Consider the following 25,472-nt stretch of genomic DNA (forward strand, 5'->3'; position numbering starts at 1 on the left):
TCCCCCAACACAATGTCTCTTTATTGTTAACTGTCTTTATTCTTCCGTTACCGTCAATGCGGCTCGTACCGCTGCGTGCCCAAAGCGTGCGGCTCAATGGCGGCATTGGAGCTATTGCTTGTGGTGGGATTTGGAGTTACCTTGGCAGCATAATTAGTGAAAAACCCCAAAGGTCCCAGAGGAAAACTGGAGATCCGTTAGAGTGCAGAAGGAGTCCCATTTTGACCCCAAGTACATTTTGAAATTGCCGTCACGCCCACAAATAATGATACCAATGGGCCGACCATTGGTATCAAAGTCAGTCATGATATTGATACGTATGCCTGCTCCAGGAAAATGTTGTCGAAATTTCGCTAGGGCTAACAGTTTTCTGTCAAGGTGCTTCAGAGCGTCAGTTACCCCGGCGCTCTGGGTATGTGTGTTTTTATACTTATCTGAAAAATAGCAGACCTCAGCGCGCCATTCTTTTCTCATCGCTGCTATTACTGTGAGTAAGGTTCGGATATGAATCGCGGGACTATTGGAGACGACAGATAGCCCTCTCATACGCTTCAAACGTTTCTCCGATACGTATCACGGAACCGGAAGGGGTTGTTTGGACCGCTTTGTTTAGTCAAACTGGCTGCCTCGCAGCTGGCAGATGATCCGTTACCATAGCAACGGAACACAGCAGGGCGGAGCAGCTGATTAGGACTACAAAAACGCATCACTGTAGTTCTAACTATAGCCCTGAGGAATGAACTGGACTTTAGGACTGCTGGTGTTTTGGGCGTTTTATAACTGACTTTAACCAACCATACACACATGAATAGTGTGGCAAGTTTAAATTAAGCTTAAGCCAATTTTTACATCAGGTAATTGCTCTGTTGTGCACTATATAACTGATTTAATCCAATTACTCCTACACTTATTAGTTTGACAATTTAAAATTAACATTACTAAAAATGTCAAAATAAAAGGCTTTACATTTTTTATATTATGTCATTGCATTAGCCTTTTTACCTAAAATAAGCTTTTAGCTATTTTTCTTATTAGCCATGTAGTTTGAAGTAGCTACAAGGATTCAGAGGTTGAGAAAACATAAGGAGAGGAAGTGAAACTCTGACATTTTTCAGTGGCTGAAAACATTTTAATACCAGACAGACATATGTACTAATTTCAATAATTTGCTTTTCTTATTTTCAGTAAAACTGCACAACATGTAAAGATCACAAAGAAGAACAGAGAGTAGAGGTGATTTAAGACTTTTGCACAGAAGTCTACAGGAAGTATTTTCCTTTGCTTGGCACAAAATTGTACTTTCAGCTCTTCTGTGAATTTAAGCAACTCTTAGGAACAGAAGAGTTTTTGTATGTTTGTTGGGACATTGCTGCTTGTTGCATCATGCTGAAAAGTGTTGCTGTTATTTAACTTTTAGTTTTGTTTTCTGTTTACCTGTCGAATAAACTCTGACGTTCTGGGAAATAAAATCTAGACAAATGTTAGTTTAAAACCTGAAAACCTGAGTGTGAACCTGAAAAACGTTCAAGTGAAGCAAATGTCAGCTGAGAGTCGACTGACGGGAACATTTAGGGAGATAATTTCTCTAAAACAACACGAAGGTTTCTCTCTCTCTGAACTGATTACAAAGTTTGTCTGGAGTTTGAAATGCAGAGATTTAAATTGATCTCTGCATTAATATCAAATGGATTCATTGTTCGTCCTGGATTCGTATCCGTCTGAAGAAACGGCCGCTAAACAAAAACAGCTGGCCATTTCTTCTTCTGCTGCTCTAAATGTGACAGAACGAAGCAAAATGGGGATTTTTATTAAAGTATTTATTGGAGTTAATGAGTAAATCTACAGTCATGGTAAGAAAACATCTCACCTTCTGTCGCTACTAGACTGGGTTTGAAAATGATTTAAACCCAGCGAGGCTCCTTCCTGCTAATATGCTAATAGCAGAGCTAATGGCTTTTATGTTTTTGCATTTTTGCTAACTTTGAAAACATTTAGTGCAACTTTCCCTAAATTATATTTTAAATTCTGAAGCATTAATTTACTTGCCTTTAGTTTCTTTACTTGGCAAAGTTCTGTGAGATTCAACAAGTTTCACCCTATTGAGGCGAAATACTGATGTAGCATTAGCATTAGCTTCTACTATGTACTGTGTTTGTATAGCATGCTAGCTTCCCCTGAATGCCCAGTTCGTATGGTGCGTTAAAAATGTCAGTGTTTCTTTAACTGACCGGTCATGACCTTTAACCTGCTAACTTGGTCATTTCTCTGAGCGTTTTCTGCTGGGAAGATTGGCAGCTGTCTGTAATAATCAGGCTGTTTGGAAATGACCTTGACCTTTCCCTGGGTGTAAGGTCATTGCTGACACACACCTACACACTGCAGAGCAGCAAACTGATTAAACTTCTGCTTTTCTTGAGCTGCTCACTGATTATAATCTGTTAATCAATATGTTTGATGAGCAGAGAGGCTGACTGGCTTCGTCTTTGTTTCATACAGAATGAAGGTGGATTCTACCACAAACCTCTGAAAAGAGAAGAACATTATCAAAGGTTTGATTATCTGAAGGATTTATTTTTTTATTTAAGAACAAAACAACTTATAATGAACACAGTTTGAGTCAAAGGAGGAAAAGAACAGTTTTTATTCTTATTGTCTCTCCTTTACAAAACGCTACAAACTCAATACATAAGAAATCTGAGATCTTAATGATCAAAACCATAATCATCATAATACATTTCATCACCTTCAAAAATCACTTCATATCATTGTTTTTGCTCCTTTTGCACAGAATCCAAGATGTGAGTGAAACCAAGAACATATTGAATGATCAGGGATGAAAGTGACATCATCAGCCAGCAGTGGGGCTAACAGCAGCGCTAACTCTTCATTTAGCGCTTTAGCTAACGTTGGAAACGTTAGCACACTTAGCTTCCCCTGCTTTTGTTTTTCTAGATGAATTATGACTGTTTTGTAAAGTTTTTATTGTGTGTTAACAAATTTTCATACTCATGCTTTTATTTTGAAGTTTATACAGCAGGATCGTCACGTTTTCTCCTTCCCCCCAAACCCCCAACTAAATTTATTTCAAACAAAAACATACAGGAACAATGTCTCTGTCTGTTGGCGCTTTAGCATTAGCTTCCACTGAATACTGGACAGCTGTAGAGCATTGGCGTATCTAATGATCAGGTTTTTTGGATAGCTAACATTCTGCCCACCACTGAATTTAAATGAGGTATTAGCAGCTCTAGTCTGAGTGCAACATCTGAAATTAAAGGCTAAATTAGCTCCTTGGTATTTTAGCTGGTTCTGCTAGCATTCGTTTGATTCAGGTGTCGGAGCCCCGATGGTTCAATGAGGGTTTAGATCCATGGATGGATATCAATATTTTACCTTATAGATCAATAATTAAGCTTATCAGTTTCTCCAATGTATTTTTAAGCCACATTATCTTAAAATGCAAACAAACCAGTTAAAACGTAGCATTTAATATAAACCTCCCATACATTCAGCTTTGACTGGAAAATACTATTTTGTCATTCTGCTTAAAGGAGAGCAAAATACTAATGAAACCGACACTTTATACTTTTGGGAACTGATTTATGCTTCAATGTTCACAACAGAAAGTGGTGCAAAGTTAAAAACATGCAGAACAGAAACATGATCTGTGCAAGAAATCATTTCTCAGAGCTCCAATGAAGCTAAAAGAAACGACCCCAGAGATTTCACTGGCCTGCAAACGCAACGCAGCCGACTTGTCCCAACGGTCCAGGTGCACAGAGGTAAAATTACAGCGTCAGGAACACAAACGGCTACAGCTGGACACGAATTTTACTCTCTGCTGCCGACATTAACACAACAAACCTTCATTTCCCAGCTTTTTGTCAGGAGTCGCATGAAAAACAAGATCGGCTTGAGAATCTAACAAATGTATTCAGTTCCAGCTTCCATTTCCACATGACTTGAAAATAAATCTGAAATGCTGAGTCATGCAAACCGTTACTGAGACAAACAGGCAATAACTTCTGCAAGCACACTCATTGCATCAGAAAATCATCAGAAAATGAGTAAGAACTCGTCAGAGCAAACGTTTGAGAAACGTTGAGCGACAAAAACAAAAGAAGGCAAAAGAGTCCAGAGAAAAACAAAAGACAGTTTCAGGTAAGAGTGACACCTTTACAATATCGATTTAAAACAGCAGAGCGGTCAAACGGAGGTCGATAAACCACGTTTAATGCCGTTTACTCAGAGGTCATGTGATGCGCGGCGCAGGATGGAAACTAGAGCGAGCCCATTCCAGTGACTTCAGACGTCAGCCTGAAAACGGTGGAAAACAAGGGATGGGAGGCGGGCGTGGTGCGGGGAGGGCGAGACAAATAACAACAAAAAACTGTGAAACTTTCGCTGAGGAGTGAAAGTTATTCTGCAATGAAACCAGCTGGACGTCGTGTTGAACCGTGATGAGGCCAAGCAGCATCACATGGCTCTAACCGCATTAAACCGCTGCAGCTTTTTACTCTTTTTAAATTGTTTCTTTTATTTTGAACTTTATGACATAATTTGTAATTTTATATGATGATACCGATAAAAATGACTTCTTTGAAATGCTACATGCTAAATAAATGTTTAGTTTGACTTTTTTAAGAACATTTATCTTCACATTTCAAGATTTCGGCAATTAAAAATGTTTTGTTGTCACTGCAAAATGTTTCTGGTTTAGATGTTTCTGATGCTAAGCTAAGTGGGAATGCTAACTGAAGCTAAGCTAATATATGACTAATTGTGCCTTTATCTACATTAAACAGCATTGACATTTTGTTTTTCAAAATGTCAAAGTGTTTTTCACACCAATACGCAGAAAACAGGCTTTAACTAAAAACTTATTGGCTCCAAGCTAACAGTGAACGTAGAATGGAGGAGCTAAAGCAAGAGCCAGATTTGGGAGCCTTCAGGATGTAGTCATGGACGATGGGTCGTTCCACATGGCCGCCACGTCTCTGAACCTGCCGTTGAAGTCGTGAGAAAGCAGTTAGCTGGAGGGAGAAATCTTTCTAAAGAAGTCAAAAACACAACGCTCTGCTCTCTGGCTCTGCTGGGTTTATTTACGTTGTTAATTCTGCTTTAAAATTACCTCTGCTACTTTATTGGTGCTTCTTCTGTTTTATTTTCTGAATGTTAATTTGTAGATCTATTGTTGGATTGCTCCAGCGTTTCCTTGTCATCCCTCCATGAGGTTTAAGGAACCCGCCGACAGAAACTTGTCTCATGAACATTTTCACACTTTGGGAGAAACATTATTGGAACGACTTCGAAGGAACAAAAGCTCACTTTTGTTGCCATTAGCTGCGTTTCCATTGGCCAGATAATTGGAATTACAAAAATAAACTCCATTTATGTAAATGTGATAAGTTAAACTCATTTTAATGATGTTACTACTGGTGGAAACGACAAATAAGACGACAGGAAGTGGTTGGAGGATAATGGTGTAACATGTTTTTTAATGTTTCATTTTAATTGCATTTTGTTTTGGAAAATTGTGTTTTTTGACGTTGACAGAATTTTGCACACATTTGTACTGGAAACGCAGCAAATTGCTGAGACATCAGATTCTCTCTTTCTTGAAAGAAGCAGAAGAACACAGAGCCGTTTGGTGCTGGTTTTGTGTTTTGGGCTGGTTGAGGCCCAGCTGGTCCGGTTGCAACGTTACCTGGCGTTGATGAGGTACTGAGCCAGGCTGATGTTAGCAGGGGTCCCTGTGATGGTTATCTGGCGCTCCGATGAGCCCTCCATGGCATTGGCGATTTTGATCTGCGCGCCAGACATCTGCCGGATCTCATTTATCTTGGTTCCCTGGCGCCCAATAATGCAGCCTATTAGCTGTGAAGGAAAACAAAAGAGTCAGAAGAAAAGCCTCTGGGCTGTCTCACAGCGTTTAGACTCAATAATTGATACGTTTAATGAAAAGGGAAGCGTAATGATCTGGGTTTTATTAAAAGAGGCAGTGATATATTATCTTACTCATCAGCTATTACCAGATTAAACCAATATTATTAAAACTTCATTGTGTATACTTAAAAGTAATATCAATTTAAAGAGACCAATTCACTTAACAGTCATGTTAACTGTTTGCTGTTAGGGTTAGGGTTAGGGCAGCCATTTTATTTAAACCCAAACCTCTAAATTAGCATTTTCCTCTGCCAGTAAACTGTCTCGATGTATAAGGTTCTATCTTTGTGTTTCTGTGCAAATGTTGATATTTTTGTGTATATTTGATTCGTTGTATAATATTTTGCCTAAAACATTTTACTGGAAACACAGGACATTTTTTTTCCCTTAAAGTGACTCGCAATAAATCTTGTGACATTTTCTCATAATGCTGCAGAGAGAGGATCCTTTCCACTACATGTCCACAGTCACACTAGCTTCATAATGCTATGCTCAATGCTAACGATACTAACCGTTCCTACTCTGGGTCGCCACCAGGGGGCGTGTCTGAGATGGTTTTATACTGGGGCTGAGTGACATCAACCAACCTGGAACCAATAGAAAAATATGACTGCAGTACCACCATTCAACCCACAGAGGGCAGCACTGTGCAGGTTTTAGGCAAAATATTGCAGAATTTCTATAATTTACACCAAAATGTTGTAATTTGCACAGAAACGTGAAGATAGCACCGTTAAGAATTACTTTACAAAGCTTATTTGCAAAAATTATGGATTAGTTACATTTAAATAAAGATGGTACCAAATATAGTTTTGGTGTCTTTAATTTGTGTGGATCATCAATGTAATCGTGGTTCATGCCTGTGCATTAATGTGAGATGCTGGTTGGTCAGTGGAATAACTGTTAGGATCATAAGAGTGTGTTTCTGCACACTTCATCTTGATGTGAGGGTGGAAACAAGTCTTACATTTTCCTCTGCGTATTGATGAAAAACGGGTCTGAGACGTTTCCAGCTGTACTCACATCGTTAGGAATGGTGAGTTCATGGGTGCTGGCTGGAGGGCTGGCATCCAAACCTAAGATCAGGTACGACAGTTTAAAAAAATCTACGGAGTCACTTCAGTGTAAAAGTTTGATCTGTAAGCAGATTTCAGTCTCGCGTTAAACACAGATGCAGGATAATGAGCAACATTGGTTCTCCGTTGAAACATACAAACCTATTTTCATGTAGAGCATTTAGTCGTTCAGTTTTTTAAAAGTTGACCAGCGCTAGAGAACAATCAACATTTCGGTTGTGATGAGTCAAACTGGGCCACATTATGGGGACCATGTGGTTTTGTAGAGATGTCAGATTATGGGCTGAAGCAAAGTGCTGTGGTTGATTTAATGTTGTCAGAAGTTTAGTGAAATGGACATAATAAGAGGTAAATATTGGTAAATTCTGCCATAACAGCAGTTTTAAAATGGTGAAAATGTTCATATCGCTAATGACTCTGTTCAGAAAACTAACCTGAAGCAATAAAAGATCATTTCTTAAGTCAACCAGGAGAAAAATTACATAAATCTGAAAAGATATTAAACGCAAAAATAAAAAGCATCAGACAGGAAACTCTGCACACTAGAGTTCAACTTTGTGTCTGAACTCATCTTTCAGTTTCCTGATGTTTGTGTCCGTCATGTGACTAACGGGATGCCTTTGTGAAAAACAGATTAAGCAGAACGCCGTCGGTCCGTTTCTGCATTCGCTGCCGTTCCCTCCTGGTCTGAACCAACCGCCACTCAGAGGGACGTCAATGAAAGGCCATTTCTGCGCTTTATTGATCCTCTAAAAACCAGGAAAATCCAGAGATTTTCATCAAAAGCCAATCAGAACATGACGAGTGGACAAGAAAATGTTTGGTCACTGCATCTGGTTTTGCTTCCAGCAGCTAAAACCTTCCAGCAAGGTTTTAGTCTGCACACACTGGAGGTTTTAGCTCTGAGCTAATGCTAACGCAATGCTAACACAGACCAATACAGATACGCAGAATTTTAATAAACGCTCAACTATAAAGAAATGCATTAAAGCAGAAGCTCTAATATTTTTAAGAATGTTTAATCATTTGATTTAGCTTTAAACTAGTAAATTTAAATTTAGAAAATAAAGTTGGCTAATAGTTAGCCTGGGGAGATACCAGTTAAAGAACAATACAAGACAATGTTTTGAAGTAATCTGAAGGAATTGAATCATCTGAGTGTAAAAATATACTTAGATTTAATGTAAAGGCAGCTACTGTTTAGCCTAGCTTAGCACACTGGGGTCTACAGTAAGCGGTGCAAAACATTAGAATATAAACCCACTTCAAAACACAATGTTTTAAATGGTTTACTTTAACTATTCAGCTGTAATAATGGAGCAAAGTTAAACATTGTTAGATTTTATTTTCATACTACGATCATTTTATAGTTAGCTTAGCTTAACACTAAATGCTAACACCTGTTAGCCATCTAGCTAACACTGAACTCATTAGCAAAACCAGCAGAACTCAATCTCCTTTGCAAAACATTTCAGTTCAAGTTTAATGAAGAGCACATTTAAAACATTTTGCTTTTACGTGACGGTTGGTAACGTAGATTCATGGCATCTAGAGGAAAATGGAGCAGATATGCTGCCAACACTCAAACCAAGCTGTAAACCCAAAACTACGACCTCAATCCACACCTTGAAGCAACAATAATCCTCTTCAAACCGCAAGACCTCCAGAGATGCACTCATGCTAACTAAAAGTTACCTATGCTAACGCTAAACATTAGCTCTGCTAGTGCTAACATGGTACACAAACATGATGTGTAGCAGAAGCTAATGCTAACGTGTTGGGAAGCTCTCCAGACATTCACAATATCGATAATTGCATGGATTTGTTCATGTAAGTGTTGTATTATTCTGTATACCTCCTCATTTTACTCAATAAAGTTTCTTTAAAAAAACAAGAGAGAAAGTAAGAAAATAGAACTACGTGAACGCGCACTTCAAAATAAGAGCATCAATATAAACGTGTAATTACTGGCAGAAAACCCAACAAAACTTAACATGTTGAACTTCATTCATCTGAACATTTTCAAAACAATCATTTTTATTTTTTCTGTAAATTGAAGCTAACTGCGCTAAACATTTTAAAAGTTAGCAAAAGCGCTAAACAACAAAAAAAGCTATCAGTGAATTGGTGGATCTAGTTGGTTGTGTCCATTTTCCTCCTGAATTTGCAAAACTTAAATAAAAGGGTCTGAAGTTGTGATGTTTTAGATAAAGATGCTGCATTAATCTGTTGATTTTCACTTTTAGAAGAATCTTTAAGTCCGTTGAAAATCTGCTGGTGGACTCTGACCTGCGATAGCTGAATAAATGATAAGAGCGGCTTGTGTTTTCCTTTATTCCCTCTTTACTGGAGTAATATCAGACAGGGGCGAGAAAAAAACATGAGTTAAAGAAAATCAAAGGAGGAAAGGAACGACGGAGGCAAAGTCATGCTGTGCCAAAAGAGAGATAAGGTGGAGGTAGGGGAAGAGAAGAAATATGTTTCTCTGGATGCAAAGAGGAGAAAACGTCTACAGGGGTACCTTGTGGGTACGTACCAGGGAAAGCAGGGGTGGTCTGTCCGAGAGGGGTAAAGGGGGTTTGCTGCATAGCCAACTGGTGGAGCTTGGTCAACTGCTGAAGGGTTAGGAGGGAAAGTAAAACTAAGAGGTTACTGTTACACAGGTCACACCAAGAAATGAAGAAAACATAAACCAGAGTGAAGCAAGGGTGAGGAGAAGGAAGACATGAGACGGGGCGGTGGAGGACAAAAAGCAAGAGACACAAAGAGACGATGGTTTTCTGATAGAAGATGCAAATTACCAGATAATGCGAGTCGTTTTTCTGCCTTCTTGTGATTCTCAGATATGTTTGTCATTTAATTTGCTCATGAATTTTCAGCAGCAACCTGTAGCCTGACGCTGGCCAGGCGCTACTGCGCTGTGAACATGATCCCAGGGTGCATTAAAAGCATCCTCTCCTTTTGAAGGGAGTTTTTAACGAGGGTGGGACGAGCTGGTCAAGTCTGCACTTGAGTGATTGCACCGTCAGCATCCAGCTCCTCTGGCATCAATCACCGTTGGGCTTTGAATTAGTGGATCTGACACCAGGTAGCTCTTGAGATGCTCTAACGACAAGGACAGATGAAGGCAGATTATTAACGGCTGCGGAGCCGTCGGCATCAACGCCGTCTTTATGATCCGCACAGGACCATTTCATGGTATCGACCAGGTCGGACCAACTGCTGGGCTGCAGGGAAACTTCAGCAGATCTGAAGTCCAGAAAAGAGCCTCTGTGTCCACGAACAGCTTAACCCAGAGATTTACTGACACTCAGGATGTCCACCTTCAGTTCATGCATCTACAATCAAGGCCTGAAAATGTCTTACATTTATCAGAAATCATGCAAGTTGGACTGAAATACGTTAATCACAGTCTTAGACTTTGTGGAGGCAGGACTAGTTAGTCTCATGTAGACTTTCTTGACCCACAGGACTTTTCTGTCACTCAAGGCGGATGAGGCTACTGCTAATTAGCTACAAATAAACCCTTGCTAGCTCTGCAGCTAGCTCTGCAGCTAGCTCTGCAACTAGCTCTGCAGCTAGCTCTGCAGCTAGCTCTGCAGCGATCATTGGTAAGTGTGCCGGTTGGTTTGGTGATGTTGGTCTTTGCCACTGGCTCACTTCTGATGCCAGACTGTTCAATGCTCTGTGCTAAAGAGCTTGGCTTTGCTACATGACATATTCATTCTTACATTTCACTCACAATTCTCTTAAAAAGTCTTAAATTTGAATGGAAACCTGCAGAAACCCTGACATTACAGAAAGAGATTACTGAGTTTTTTCAAAGTCCTTAAATTGAAGCAAATCAGAAGATCTGATTGTATCTGAACAGAAACCAGGTCTTTACTGACTGTGCAGAAAGACGCTGTTTTTTCTCCTTTTATTAAACTTTCTTCACTTAAACAATGCTTTCAGAAACTATTGATGACGTTCTAAGCTCCTATAAGCTTAATTTACGAAAGACCGTGTGAATTTGTTAAACCGCGTTATTATCTGAAACGCCATTCAGAAAGGAAGAAGTCAAGAAACAGATGAGAGTTAAATTTCCTGTGGGAACAAACTTATTTCATCTCATTGTGTCTGATAAAATTAAGATTGAAAATGTAACAACCATTAGAAAAGCAAAGGAGCTTCATATGCGAGCGGCAGCATCATGTTGTGGTGCCGTTTTGCTGCAGGAGGAACTGGTGCACTTCATCCATCAGACGGCATCACAAGGACACGACATTTTGTGGAAATAATGAGGGGAAAACGTGGACAACGTCCCTCAGCAACGAGTTGGTTCCAAATGGCTCAAAAGCAACACGGTGCGTGTTTAATGGAGAACAACAAAATGCCTCATTATTCTAGCAAACAGAAACTCTAATATCTGAGCCAAAAAGGGACAATAATGGCAGTGCCAATAGAAAGAGTCCTCTGCTCTGATGCAGAGTGTAAATGTCCAGCTTCAGGTGTAACGAAATGCAGGACATGAATTAGAGGAAACGGAGAACTTACGTCTGGGTGTGGGATGGCGTACTGTCCCTGAATCGTGTAGGCCTGGAAGAGACAACAGCAAAAAGACGTGTCACTGCTGGCAGGACGTGCAACACTGTTTTTCTTTTCCGTTTTTTCACAAGTGAACAGGACAGACATCTTAATTTTACGGTTTTGTAACGAGAATTGATTTACTGGTTTGGTCGTGAGGCTGGATATCAGGATTGGAAATATTCATTTAAATCTGTTGGTTTCCTGGCAGAAAGTTGGCGTTTAATGAAATGGAGTCGGGCCAGAAGCTTTTGAAACCAGGTTGGGTGTTTATGTGGGATCATTCGCCTGCTGGGAGATCCAGCTGTGTTCAAGATTTAACCGTCTGACCCAAAACCCCCCAGATGGAAAGAAACAGGTGAAAATGTTTGGGAACCAGCCGGGAACCAGTATCCAGCCAGAACCAGGTTAATGTGAGCGCTGGTGGACAGACGCCAAGTCGAGCTGCAGCTTGGAGAAAAACCAAATCATGATGCAAGAAAACATGAGAAACATGGTGGTGGCAGCGTCATGCTGGGGGCTCCAACAACAATAAACACTTTGGGACAATGAACTGGTTCTGGAGCTCATACGATATTCACCATCTGGAAATGCTCCGACCTCAAACCTGCTGAAAATGAACATCTACAGAAACCTGAAGGTCAAAGGTCAGGGCAGAGGTTAAGCCCTAATCCTTCCTGGCATTACTCAACCCAATGCTCAAACTCTGTGACATAATATATTCAAAAATAGCATCATTAGGAGTTAAATGGTAACGTTTTAAATGGAATGCAGCTCCAGACTCCCTCTAGTGGCCTGGAGGATTATCTGCAGTTTTCCCGCTGCAGCGTTTTCTTGTTGTTTTGTTGTTTTTTTTGAGTTTATCGTATTCAAAGTGAGTTTGCGCCTGCTCAGCTAACGATGCATTTCAAATTGATCTTTACAAGTTAATAAAGAAACTGAATTAAAGTTGGATCAGCAGAGATGAGATGAGGTCCGACTCCTCCAGGAAAACTGGACCGTCCTCAGCAGCGAGACGCCGGCTGACGAGCCGCAGAATCAAAACAGAGTGATGTCACTAAAGTGGCCGATTTCCCAGCAGCTTTTGCAGCTGCTGCCTGTTTTCCCGGCTGATAAGGCTCACACGTGGCGTAGATAATCACGGATGACAGACGCTGAGATAAGGTGATTCAGTGGCTGGAGCGGAGCGGAGCGAGGGCGGCTGGGGTCAGAGGTCAAAAAACAGCAGCTAAAAATGCAGCTTTACTTTTGTCTTTAAGGTTTTAAAATGTATTTTTATGTCTTGCAAAGCACATCGCATAGTAAACATGTGATGCATGTAAAGTTTCCAAAACAGTTAATTTAGTTTTGTTTGCAGACAAAACAAACATTTTTTTTTGTACAGGTGAAAATTTACAGCATCTTTTGATGGAAATGAATTTAGATATGAAAATTGAAAAAGTGGTTTGATATTAAGAAATTATCACCAAATTTAAATAAAACTAAGTTTGTTATTCAGGAATTGTAAAAGGCATAAAGATTTACAAATAATTGACATTCGGTTTTGATTCATAAGATTTGTTGGAAACATTAAATATGTTGAATCTAAAATAATATGCATTTCTCTCTGATGCTGGAACATTTCTAAGCTACTTCATCTTCTCTACTGCTCACTTATTTTCCTTTTTGGAAGTTTTGGGGAAACATTTTAAACTGCAACCGTTTTGCAGTTTACAGAAAAAAGCCATTCAGTTCGTTCACAAGTTATTTATAGATTCTTATTTCCTGAAACTCCCAGATTTGGTGGACAGTTTAAAGTTGGGAACAAATTATTAGCAGAAAATATTCAAAAATGATTTACTGAGTGGGAGACATGACTGCAGAGGAAACCCGCTAAATTGAATAAAATGTCACTTAATGCCACCAGTTGACATTTTATCACAGGAGTAAAAGTAACAGGAGCCATGTTAGATTCAAATTAAGCTCCATAAAAACAAATCTAATCCAATTAAATTATAATTTAATCAACAAAATACTGGCATTAAATCTACTTTTCAGTAAAGCCACTTTTCAGTTTAACATGTTTTTTTTTTTTGCTGGCTGGACGTAATATTTTAATAAATAGAAGCTTAAATCACGAGTGTAACCCAGCTAATGCTAACTCAACCAATGCTAACTCAGGTCAGCTAATGCTAGCTCAGCTGATGCTAACTCAGCTACTGTTAGCTCAGCTACTGCTAGCTCAGCTAATGCTAGCTCACCTAATGCTAACTCAGCTAATGCTAACTCAGCTACTGCTAGCTCACCAAATGCTAACTCAGCTAATGCTAACTCAGCTAATGCTAGCTCAGCACTCACCTGGCCACCTGAAAAGATGACTGGGGTGGAGGCGGGCTTTGGGCGGTACGGGATGGTGGCACCTTTTGGTGGGGACTGGAAGAAACAGAGAAGATGCAGTTATTCTTTTTTATCAGTTTATTTTACTTTAATAAATGCAGAGGAATCGTGTCCATCTGTTGGCTTTGCATCGTTTTACATTGTGAATGAAATGAAGCGCAGCTGCACTTTGTCCTGCTGTGAGTTTGTTGCAGTCGTATAATTTTAATATTTGAAATAAATATTGTCTGTTGGCCCCTTATGGTGTTTATTAAACCAACAGTCAAAAACTAAAACAATTTAGTTTATGTCCACAGGAAGAAATGGGGTTCATTCATCATTTAATGTCAGTTTCAAATTAAATATAAATATTTGGCAAGTGAAATATTTTGCTGCAATTTGTCTATTTTGTCAAGTTAAAAATTGGAATCAATCCACATATACAACTGAATAACTAAATATTTAGTTTAGATAAATATTAGCAAAGCTACTTAGCTTGCTAACCAAATATTAACTTTAAACTATAGTAATTTGAAGATAAGCATTTAGATAGCAGGCTAAATATTTAGCTTTCTAACCTTAAAAAGTAAATTATTCAGCTTTTTAACTAAACATTTAGAAAGTTACATATTTTGTTGGTGAACTAAATAACTTTGCTAAATATTTTATAAGCTTTATATTTACTCAGCTCAATATTTAGTTTGAAGCTGAAGTTTTTAAAGTGTGTAACTTAACGAGCGACAGATCATAACATCTTGTAAATGCGCTAATGTCGTTAGCATATAGCAATATATCATTTAATCAGTGCAGATGCAGCATTTGAGCAGCGAGGATGGTTAAAAACCCGGCCATTAATCTGATGTACCGACCAGCGGGGTGTGTGTGTGTGCGTGTGTGTGTGTGTGTGTGTGTGTGTTTCTGCATGCGTGTGTGTGTGTGTGTGTTTTAATGACTGTAAGTCGTTACCGATACGTTCAGTGACTTTACCTCCAGCATGACCACACAGATCTGTTTGACGCACTGGATGATGGCTTCTGGGGTTCCAGAGATTGTCACGGCGCGTTCGGTGGAGTTGGGCAGCATGTCCCCCGCCACCTGGACCTGGGCCCCTGTGGACTGGAGAAGAAGACGGGTCGAGTGTTTGCAGGGCGGCTCTGTGACGGACCGTTGGGTCACGCGGCGCCTCCAGGTGCAGGGCGGATATTTGTTTTACGGCTTCTCGGTTAATTGGACTAATTAAGATGTTTCGACCGGCCTCGTCTTTAATGTCTGCCCCAGCTGAGACATGTCCATCTGTGATAACAACGTCCTGCCTTCAGGACATGCTGCTTGGCACCAATCTCCTCCCGTACGGCATTTCTCAGGTCCCATCTGCTGACATTAACCTGAGGGCAGCAGAAGCTTGTAGACACTGAGTTCATATAGTTGACAGTAAATGTTATTGTCTGCTTGTCCCCTGGCTGTCGCTGCACTGTCTTAAAGGGACGCTTCGTTGTTTTTTCTCCATCGCTCTTGCATCATTTCTTAACTAGAGGCTCCATCATTGTTACATTTATGACGGCTCTGTCGATAAATGCCAAACATGACTTTGCCTCAAGCTTCTGTTTTCCCCGTGTCTCAGAAACTGTTGACACGTCTCAGGATGACCAGCTGGACCTCCAGCGTGACGACAACATGGCCGACGCATCGTCCTCTGAAGGTTGTCTGGTGTCTTCAGCCACAGTATGATGTCACTAAACCCCGAATGCCTTTGGTTTCGCAGCTGAGCTGCAGAAATGGTTCCTTAACGGATCCATCTTCATGTTTCTGTGCAAATTGTAAAATTCTTCTGTAATTTTTGAAAATCCTGTAACATTAACCTAAAACTGGCTCAGTGCTGCCCTCTTTGGTTTGAAGAGTGGCTACTGCAGTTGAATTTTCCTATAGGTTTCAGCCGTACACACTGGTACAGTCGGCTATAAAACAATTGGCTAGAAAATAACAACCAGCTTAAGGCGCAAATTTTGTGAAAACAATTTTTTTAAAATGTTGCGATGTGGTGGTTTTCCAGGCTGCGCTCATAAATTGATGTATTTTGCAAAACTGCAACAAAATGTCTGTTTGTATCCAGTAGGAAAACATTTATTTTGTCCTCCTCGTCCCAAAAGCGAGGAGCCGCCGCTGCCTCTCATTATTTCTCATGTTGGTGTTTTCATCTTTCAGTTTTCTCTTAGTTTTCTTCATTAGCAGAACATCAACAAAGTTTTAACACATTTGTTTTCCCCTCCACTCTCAGCCGCGGCCATTTTGTCTCATTTCATGTGTTTCGTCAGACTTTAAAGAGTTTGTGGCTCTTATGTAGAACCACTAAGTTCAGGCTCCTAATTTAAACGACTTCAGGTTCGTCGATGATAGTCATTAAAAATCCACATTGCAGACAACGGATCGGCTTTAACAGAGAGGAAAGCTGAATAGTGTGGAGGGAAAACGAGCTGCAGTTGTTCAGAGAGGATTTTTGCCTTGAACTGTTTTGGACAAGTTTTCGTTCTTTCCATGTTTGCTGTGAACCTTTTCTCCGCTTGTGTTGCAGCTAAATTATTGTGATTTTTGAAACATTTTTCCTGGATTCTTAGTGATTATGTAGAAAACCTTCAACAAACCAACATGCTGAGCTTTTTGTGTTTAATCCTTTCCGGTTCTGGATAATTTCTGAGTCTTTTTTCACGAGGCACAAAAACACATTTTTAAGAAATAAGTGCACAAGAATCATACCGATCCCTTTTTGGGTTTTGCAGTATCCAATAAATAAATAACTAGCTGATTTTACAGTAAAAAGAGCACAGAGTTTTTCTGCACTGACTAACAGTTTATTAATATCACTGCTAATACAGTTTATTAATATCACTGCAAACTGAAATGCAGGAGCTGCAGGAGGTTTGTTGTCTGTGGTCGGTTACAATAAAGACAAAATAGAAAGTACTCCTGGTCCAGATGATTTAAAAAGCAATAATTTAATTGGCTGTGTCGTAAACTTTCAGTTGAATAAAGCTTTCCTCCCTCACGCCGTTTAGCATTAGCTTCCACTGATTAGCATGCTAATAATTAGCGCAGCTAGCTCTTTAGCCCTTCACTGTTTGGCTTGTCTGGAGTTGAGGTGATCTGGACATTTTGTCCACGACTTTAACACCTAATTGCAGAAGTTAGTTGCTTGCGGTTGAGTGATGATCAGGTGACGTTCGGGTCGCTCACCTCTCGCATCTCTTTGATTTTGGAGCCTCCCTTCCCGATGAGAGAGCCGCACTGACTGGCCGGCACAACCAGCCTCAGGGTGACGGGCGGCTTGCTGGTGGCTGGACTGTTACTCATCGAATTGATTATGTCCTGAAACAAACAGATCATAATTCACTGCAGGAGTAATGTGGCCTCAAACGTTCATGGTGTTTAATTGCATTAGCAGAAACTATCTATACAAAGCAAATCGACAGAAAACTGTACAGAACATTAGAGAGTGACTGTAATGTTTCTGTGCTTGCTAAACAGGGACTGTGGAGCCACATGTTTAGTTTGAAAACTTCACAGAAATGATTAATGACGCTCAACTTTGTGTCCTGAGTCCCGTTGCTCAGCGTTGGATAAGATCAGTGGGGAAGAAAGCAGGAAGCATCTAATGAAACTTTAGCTGACATCTGGGCTGAAAGAAAAAGGGTTTGGTTTTATATGTTTGAATTAAAAACAAGCAAAACCAAAAGTTTGAGTCGAATATTGGAGTCAGAATTTCAACAATCTGAATAATTTGAAATGGACCGGTCCAGATTCTCAACCAGGAAATGATAATGACTTCTGTTTGGGAGGTTGAATGCTCGGAATGGTCACTATGGGAGAAGATGGGAAGTTTCTTCTGCTTCAGTACTTGGAGTCCAGGATGATTGAGTCTCTACCTCACCGGAGAAACAACGGACCAAAGAAAGACCTGAGGATGTTTCCTAATGTCCTTCTTAGGATGTTTCCTAAGGATGTTTCCTAACGTCCTACCTTGATCCTTGTTCCCAAAGAAGGACCAGGAATGGTGCGGGACGGTGAGAAGATGTTAAGAATCCAATCTACAATTAAAGACCATAAACCAAACCAGAACCTTTTCGAGTTGCTTCAAGAGAACCTGACGGTTCAATCCACCAACGAGGGACTTTAAGACGGTGTTGTCCAAATGCACCAGTAGCTTTCCATACTTCTTCCTTCCTCCGACATTAAAGAAGTTTCCAGGGTCATTGAAAAAGACAAAGGTGTCCAGATCTACCATGAAAGACACAGAGACTTCCAGTCTGGACAGTGGAGACCAGTAGGTGAGGAATCAGTTAACACAGGAATCACTGGTAGATGTTATGGCTACCACAGAGTCACAAGAACATTATAGAAGCAACCGTCTCTTTTTAACCTCCAAACCCAGGAAAGGACGACAATCTCCACTCCACTGCTAAACCGTCGCCGATTTGCCAGTGATCCAGAGGAGAAGGACAAAGATCTTCAACACTCTTTAGTAAGGAAATCTCTGAACTACTGCTTTGCACAGCAAATGGATCCAACAAGCGCCTACAAGGAGAAGGTCCAGTCTGTCTACAGAATCTGGAGAGTTTGGCCAAGTTTCCTACAGTAGGTTGTACTTTGGGTAGGCCACTAAGTTCCACCATTTTGACCGGAAGGTCTTCAAGAAACAAGAGAAGAATCCAGTTACCTTCCACTGAAATATACTGATAATATCCTGACTGATGGATCTGCTTTACACTAACCGTGTAGAACAGGGGTCTCCAAGTCCAGTCCTCAGGGGCTACCGTCCTGCAACGTTTAGACGCATCTCTGCTCCAAAATGTCTGAATTCGCTCACCAGCGTCTGGTGAGACGTTTATTGGTCCAGGTGAGATTCAGCAGAGATGTCGCCCTTGAGGGCCGGACTTGGTGTGGAAGATTCATACCTCCTCAAATTTATAAGCAATCATAGCGAAAGCCTTGAAAATGGTGTCTGTAGGTCCAGTGATGGTGACGATCCTCTCTGGACAGTTTCCCTCTGAAATGTTGATTCTCGCTCCGCTCTGAAAGAAACGGCACAAAGGACCTTTTTTTACATTTAGCCTGAATATTGGCCATTAATGGCCTCCGTACTCAAAGCTTCTCAGGTGGCCAGTCAAGCTAAAGCATGGAACCTGTTTTAGTTTCATGGATGTAAGTCAATATCTGCTGCCATTGCATAAGTTGTTCCAGTTCAGCCACAAGCTAACAAGTTTGGTTTTCCTGAGTTTTCTTGCATCTTTAGTTTGATTTCTAATGTTTGATTCAATAAATGTTGATTCTTACTCCAGGATCTCACCTCTTCACGCATTTTCTTCACAGTTTCTCCTTTCTGTTAAAAATAAACCAAATGCAAAACATTACAGTATCAATTAATGTTTGAGAAATTACATGTTTTTATACATAAACCAGAGTACGCACCTTACCGATTATACTCCCCACTTCCTGCAAAAAACAAAACCAAAACATCTTTATCGTTTATTTAGCACTAACTAAACCGCTAGCTCTGCTAACTCTGAGGCACGAAGCATAAATATCACTCCCTCCAACACTAAAGCATGACAGTCGTAGTGCAAGCTAATGCTAAAGCGCTATGCTAACATGGAATTTAGCAGAAGCTAACGTTAAAATGCTGCCAACCTTGAAACACTATGACAGTCGAGCAGCAGTTTCAGTGTGACATAATTTACATGTATTTCAGTATAATATTTATTAAATGCATGTTTTTATTTTATAAAAGCTGGGTTTGCTCTGGATCTGAAGCGCTGCAGGTGTTTCTTACTTTCCCGTGCATGAGGAGGCGGATGGTCAGGGTGACGTTCAGGCCGCCCTCGGACTGGACCTTGGTGTTGTCCATGCTGGGTGGGACTGGGAACGTTTCTGCCCTCGGACGTCCTCACAGGAAGATGCAGAGCAGCGAAACTCAGCCAGGCACCTGCAGAAACACGAAACGCTCCACTGACAAACTGTTTAAAAAGCATCAGCGAAAGCAAACCACTCATGATGTCACCGCAGCCTGTTTTATAGTTATTTACTGTTTCCATGTTTTTGTGAAATCAATGATTCAGAAGAACTAAAATCAAGCAAATCAAGGAGTGAAGTTTTACTTTAGAGACGTTATTAATTGTAGATCCTAAATATTAACATGATTTTCAGGTTTTCTATTTTAAAAGAAATGCATGTTGTTTTCAAATTAAATATAAAAAGTTTATTATGTCATAAAAACATAATTTAGAGTCACATTCTTTAAAAATGCTCCTTTCAGCCAAATTCAGGAGATTAAAGCTGCTTTTGGTTCAGTGAAGGTTGAATCTGCAGAGATGCATCTAAAAACCGACATTTTCCCACTATGATAAAACGATGCGACTAATTTCACAGTGAAAATAAATGACGCTTGGATGACATCATCCTCACTCTGCTGCTGGGAGCCACAGAAACTCGGTGAAAAGGAAAACAGATGGAATCACAAATAACTAGAAATCAGCTGCAACGGTCAGACCGGTTTCACTGCCATCGTTCTGCTTCACCTGCAGCTACACACATTTATTTTCCAGAGGTAACAGGATTGGATCTGAATGAGTGAAAGTTTTCCGTCCTCAGAATAAACTGACATCAATGCTTGATTTAGGCCGTTAAATACGGACTTCCTGTCAGACCGAAAATGTTGCAGCGTTGCATCCTGGCCTGATTTCGACCGCGTGACGTTTTCTGGGGAATAACGGCGACAGAAGCCATTATGCATGCAGCTCTGAGACAAGGACGCACTATTCAGATTCACAGGAAGTGGGTGTCGGTGGTGAGGGGTGGTGGTGACCTCCAGCACTCAACTTCAGCTCCTTGAAAGTGAATTCAGTTTGTAGTTGATGAAATAAACATGTTTCATATCCTGCATGTGCACCAGGATGAACCTTTGCAGCGCAAAACGTTTCTAAGTACGGTTTATTTTGATGCTACAAAGCAGAAAAAGTTTTCTACAATTATCAACGTATCAATCAGTGATCAGGAAGGAAATGAATCTAAAGCAAATCAGCAGCGAAACCAGAACTGATGTGGACAAAACGAGTTTAACTTCATGTTGTTTGTGATTTTCTTCAACAGTTTGATGATTTTTACGTCTGAAGCAGCAAAGTAATTAGAAACACGTGAATAAAACGACTTTAAACAAACGTTTAAAGCTCAGTGCTTTTCTGAAGAAGCTCCAACCAAAATGAAGCTCAGAGAATCAGTCGTTTCTCAGATCCATGATGAATGTTGGCGTTTCTGAAACAAATCCAAGAGTTTCTGCGTTTCTCTGGATGAACGTTTTCCTCAAATAGACGTTCAGGTAAAATAAACCGTGCAGGAAAAAAACTCATGTCATCGTTGTCACAACAAATAAAACAATCAATAAATACAAATTTAATTGTTTTCCCCTAATTGGCCTAATTTTCCTGTCCTCCTGTGAAGCTGAAAAGGCAGCAGATAAGTGAGGAACATTTCCACATGTTTGATATAAATAATCAGTATTAAACAAAGTCATCGCAATTAGCAACAAACATGTTTATGCAAAATTAGCAAATGCTCATTAAGAAGCTGCTTAACAGTAGAAACAACTTTTTTAACCACTTTGCTGAATATTTGAGCCTTTTTGCATAAATATCAGCATTTTCTACTAGACTATTTTAAATCAAATTAAAGTAGAAAACTGGAGGATATTTAGCTTAGCTCTGCTTTAGCCGTGCTGCAATCCTGATCCACTGGCTGTACTGCCCCCTGCTGGTGCAGGACCAGTAAGACAACTGAGTTTATGTTAACAAATGTGCATTTAGAAAACAGCGTTTTGGGTCTGGAGACGTTAAATCAAATAAAGTAACTTATTAAACATCTAAAGCTTGAAAACAACCTGATTCATTTCATTCATTTTTAAGAAAAAACTAATAAATTGTCTGATGAAAATCTGCAAGGAAAAAATACAGTTTTTATTCTACAAATTTTCTCTTCTTTTGTTCTACGTTTCTGCGAAGGCCCCAGATTGCCGGCGAAACGGCGGCCAGCCGCAGGAAACGGGTCTCCAGCTGGTGATGATGGTGATGATGATCGGGGTTTCTGGAGCAGGATTATTTCTTGTCCTCTGTCTCCGTGACCTACTGCCAGGCCTGTCATGTCCAATCATTTGACCCGATTAACATCCCGGCTGAACCAACAGTCGGCTTTCATTGTTCTGCCGCCGCAGCTTCAGCTGGAGGCTTTCCAGCCTATTGGTGTCTGATTCCCCCACTGGACCCGAAATCAGAATAAAAACTTCTGCTGCCTCGTCATGCCGCAGTAATTAAACATATTTATTTCTGAAACGTTGGAAATAAAATCTTTCAGATATGCAACGTCCCAGTCATAGAAACGTCCGTCAAGAAACTGGAAACCCAACATTTCTCATCGTATTTAGTTTAAAAATACCAGTTAAATATCAAATAATGATCTAAATTTGCTGTTTTAATGAACATGTATGTTTATCTAATCCGTCTGTAGGAAGGAAATCATTCTGCTCCAGTTCCTGACGTGAAGACATGCAGCGGCGACTCGAGCAAAAACATCAGCATTAAAACGATCCTGAGGTCATTTCCAAACATTTAGAAAATATTTACCTTCCACGCAGTTCCACCTTTACAAACGCCGCCTTTAATCCCAAAATGTTCCCTGAACTCCCAGCCTGTGTCCCAGTTTGACGCTGGGGAGCCACTGGTCACCGCGTGAGGTCATGCAGGCGATGAGTCACGACTCGTGACGTCACGACGTCTGACTGGAGTTTTTACCGCCTGAGCAGGAAGCATGAACAGATTATAATAATCTGGGCGACGTGTCGCTGGTTCACTGACTGCTCTTCGCTTTTCATCCACGTAAATCAACCAAAGTCTGAATTTTGACTTTTTCTGGACAACAAAAGCCTTTCAGTTCAGCTAAAGACAGAAACGTCGTCATTATCTGGTCTTTTCTGCTGGATTTCCATTTATGTTTCAGTTTCTCGGTTAAAACCCAGAAATCCAAACCTGGAGGAAATAAATCCAGGATGGAAAAACTTTCCTTCTGTTTCTGATTCTAATTGAAATGATGCAAAATGAGAAATAGATCCTAAAATTCCTTAAATCATCAGTTGAATGTTCAGGCTGTGATTAGCACCGCTAGCTAAAAAGTTAGCGGCGCTAACCCTGATGCGCTAATCCCAAACTTTAGTTCTGCTACAGCTAAACATGCTAGCTCGCTAAGCTCAACCATGATGACACCCATTATGCGTTAATGTCATGAAATGTGTAGTAAAATAGCACAGCGCCCCCAACAGGGTCAGATTTGTCACTGACACCAACCTGTACGGTTCATGCTAAGTGTTGTTAAAGTTAGCAAAAATGCTAAAGCGCTAAAGCTAGCCCCACTGTTAGCACATCACCAAACGACTCTGGGTTTAAAAACACATTGTTTATATTTTAAAGGAGAATAAATCTCTTTATCTTCGCCTGTAGTTCAAGTTTTACCTCCAAGGAAAAGTCAGTCATTAATCTTTGAACAAATCAACTGTATTGATCAGGTTTAAAACTGTATCTTAGCTTTTTTGTGGTTTAATCAGCCTGACATTTCATGTCGTTGCTACATTGAGTAAAATCAATTTGATGCAACAGAATCAGGATCGAATAAGTTGTTACCAAATTAAAAATGTTCAGGATTTGATGCTCTGCAGTCGCTGCCAGAACCAACACTAATGAACTATGAAATTGAATGCTTGTATTTTTGTGGCAGGGGATGAGGTGTTGATTCGCTGAAAACACATTTGCAATTTGTTCCCGGGTCAATACTGGCACCGGCACACCGAGCTGATGCTGCAGCACTGCTTTGTGCCTCTCTGTCTGATGCTGTTTGTGCTGCTCAGTGTCTGCAGGTCATAGATACGTTTTCCGCTGCAGTCCTTCCCTTTCAGCCTCTGCATGCAATATAGATGATGCTCAGTTGGCTTTCTGCTGCTGTCTTAGGCGCAGAGTTCATGTCCAAACAGAATCAGGTGTTGCAGCTTCACACACACAAACAGAAATACCAAGTTGCAGGTCACTAATAATCCATTAGGAATAAATGAATCTGTTCTGCTTCATTGTGTCCAGCAAATAAACATATTTCTTCTATTCATTTCTGTCTGAAGCCTTGGACTGGTGAAACCAAGAGGTTCATACTGGGAAACTGGGCTCAGGAAGGGAACTGAGTGACATTGCTGCAGGCGGAAATTAGATGAACAGTAATGTCTAATTAATTGTAGCTGCTGCTCCGTCTTAAACACATTAAGTTTAAACGCGATGACGGCTTTAACACCTTTGACTTTCACAGAACTCTGATCCATTAATTAGCATTAGTGGACGAACTTCTTAAACGTGGAGCTCAGTTTTGTTTCGTGCTTTAGCTAACTTCTGAAACATTTAGCTTCTCCTAAAATTTATTTTTCTGGATAAATTTGCTGTTTCTTAATGTTCAGTCAAATGAAATTTGATTTTTGACTAAAGAATTTTTCAAGTAGACATTTGTAATTCATGCTCTTATTTTGAAGGAACACAGTAGTTCCATTTTCTCTCCTTATATTTTCGTTTTTCCTCCAATAATTTCATTTCAAACAAGAAACAAGAACAAAATAAAACGGTAAAACTGCTGCTTCAGGGCAAAAATGATTGGTGTTGAAGTTCACACGTTAGCATTAGCTTCTGCTAGACAGTTTGCTTTTGTAGCACCGCTAAGTACGGTTTTAGCATTAGCTTTGGCTAGTTGTCACATTGGTCATGCAGTTTGACTTAAGATAGTTTGTTTTTGTAGCAGTTTAGCATTAGCGTCTGCTAAGTCCAGTGTTAGTATCATTCTGTAGCATTAGCAGAGCTAATGTTTATGACTAGTGCTTTAAGGGTAGCCAGCTAACTGTTTAGCTAGCAGTGATTGTATCTCTGGTTTGATGTCAGAATTTTATTAAAATCCATTTTACATCATAACTTGACATTCCTGAAATAGAAACGTGTCTTTCTGAGCCAGACATAAATGATCTTCAACATGTGGATTTATAATAAAACAAGCAACAGAACCTGAATCTTCCTGTTTCCAGCCAGGATGTTAAGTAGGACGATTCATTCAACCTGCTGGTCGTTTCCACCAGATAATAAACGACGTGGCACAGAATCTAATTTCATTTCCAATAAAACATTTTTCTTCATGACTGCATTTTCAGAGACGTATTGCAGGAATCAAATGGGTGGGCTTATGAATGATGGATAATCCCATAAAGATGAACAATGTAGATGAACAAAGTGGAGCCCAAATGAAATGAGTTTCCAGAGCTGCGTCTGTTTGGCTTTAAAAGTTTTTCCTGTTTCACATGAACAACTGATTGGAGAGTTAATTCATGATCATTTCATCCATCAGATCTTAATTAAACACTGATTTCAGTTGGGAAAAAAGAAATGACACCTTTTATCTCACAAAATATCTTCATGGTAG

At 40.1% G+C, this 25,472-nt stretch overlaps 1 protein-coding gene across 6 annotated transcripts in view; it reads right to left on the bottom strand.

The window, feature by feature from the left end:
• Nucleotides 1–2,623: 2,623 nt before the first annotated feature.
• The window catches only part of LOC129374452 (poly(rC)-binding protein 3), a 53,358-nt gene continuing 30,509 nt past the window's right edge, over nucleotides 2,624–25,472 (bottom strand). The window contains exons 1-13 of one of the 6 annotated variants that reach the window (XM_055052891.1): nucleotides 22,604–22,702; nucleotides 19,765–19,917; nucleotides 19,404–19,427; nucleotides 19,282–19,314; nucleotides 18,890–19,006; nucleotides 17,172–17,303; nucleotides 14,931–15,059; nucleotides 13,926–14,000; nucleotides 11,559–11,600; nucleotides 9,559–9,637; nucleotides 6,970–7,022; nucleotides 5,708–5,877; nucleotides 2,624–5,003 (exon numbers count right to left, since the gene is read on the bottom strand). In XM_055052891.1, coding sequence (XP_054908866.1) covers nucleotides 4,949–5,003; nucleotides 5,708–5,877; nucleotides 6,970–7,022; nucleotides 9,559–9,637; nucleotides 11,559–11,600; nucleotides 13,926–14,000; nucleotides 14,931–15,059; nucleotides 17,172–17,303; nucleotides 18,890–19,006; nucleotides 19,282–19,314; nucleotides 19,404–19,427; nucleotides 19,765–19,839 — 984 coding nt within the window. In that variant the 5' untranslated portion in view covers nucleotides 19,840–19,917; nucleotides 22,604–22,702 and the 3' untranslated portion in view covers nucleotides 2,624–4,948. Of the gene's footprint in view, nucleotides 5,004–5,707; nucleotides 5,878–6,969; nucleotides 7,023–9,558; nucleotides 9,638–11,558; nucleotides 11,601–13,925; nucleotides 14,001–14,930; nucleotides 15,060–17,171; nucleotides 17,304–18,889; nucleotides 19,007–19,281; nucleotides 19,315–19,403; nucleotides 19,428–19,764; nucleotides 19,918–22,603; nucleotides 22,703–25,472 lie in introns of those variants that run through there. The other 5 variants (XM_055052892.1, XM_055052890.1, XM_055052895.1 and 2 more) reach the window with 5 other exon arrangements.

This window comes from Poeciliopsis prolifica, unplaced genomic scaffold (assembly GCF_027474105.1).
Source record: "Poeciliopsis prolifica strain line A6 unplaced genomic scaffold, Auburn_PproV2 SCAFFOLD036, whole genome shotgun sequence".
Lineage (NCBI taxonomy): Eukaryota > Metazoa > Chordata > Actinopteri > Cyprinodontiformes > Poeciliidae > Poeciliopsis > Poeciliopsis prolifica.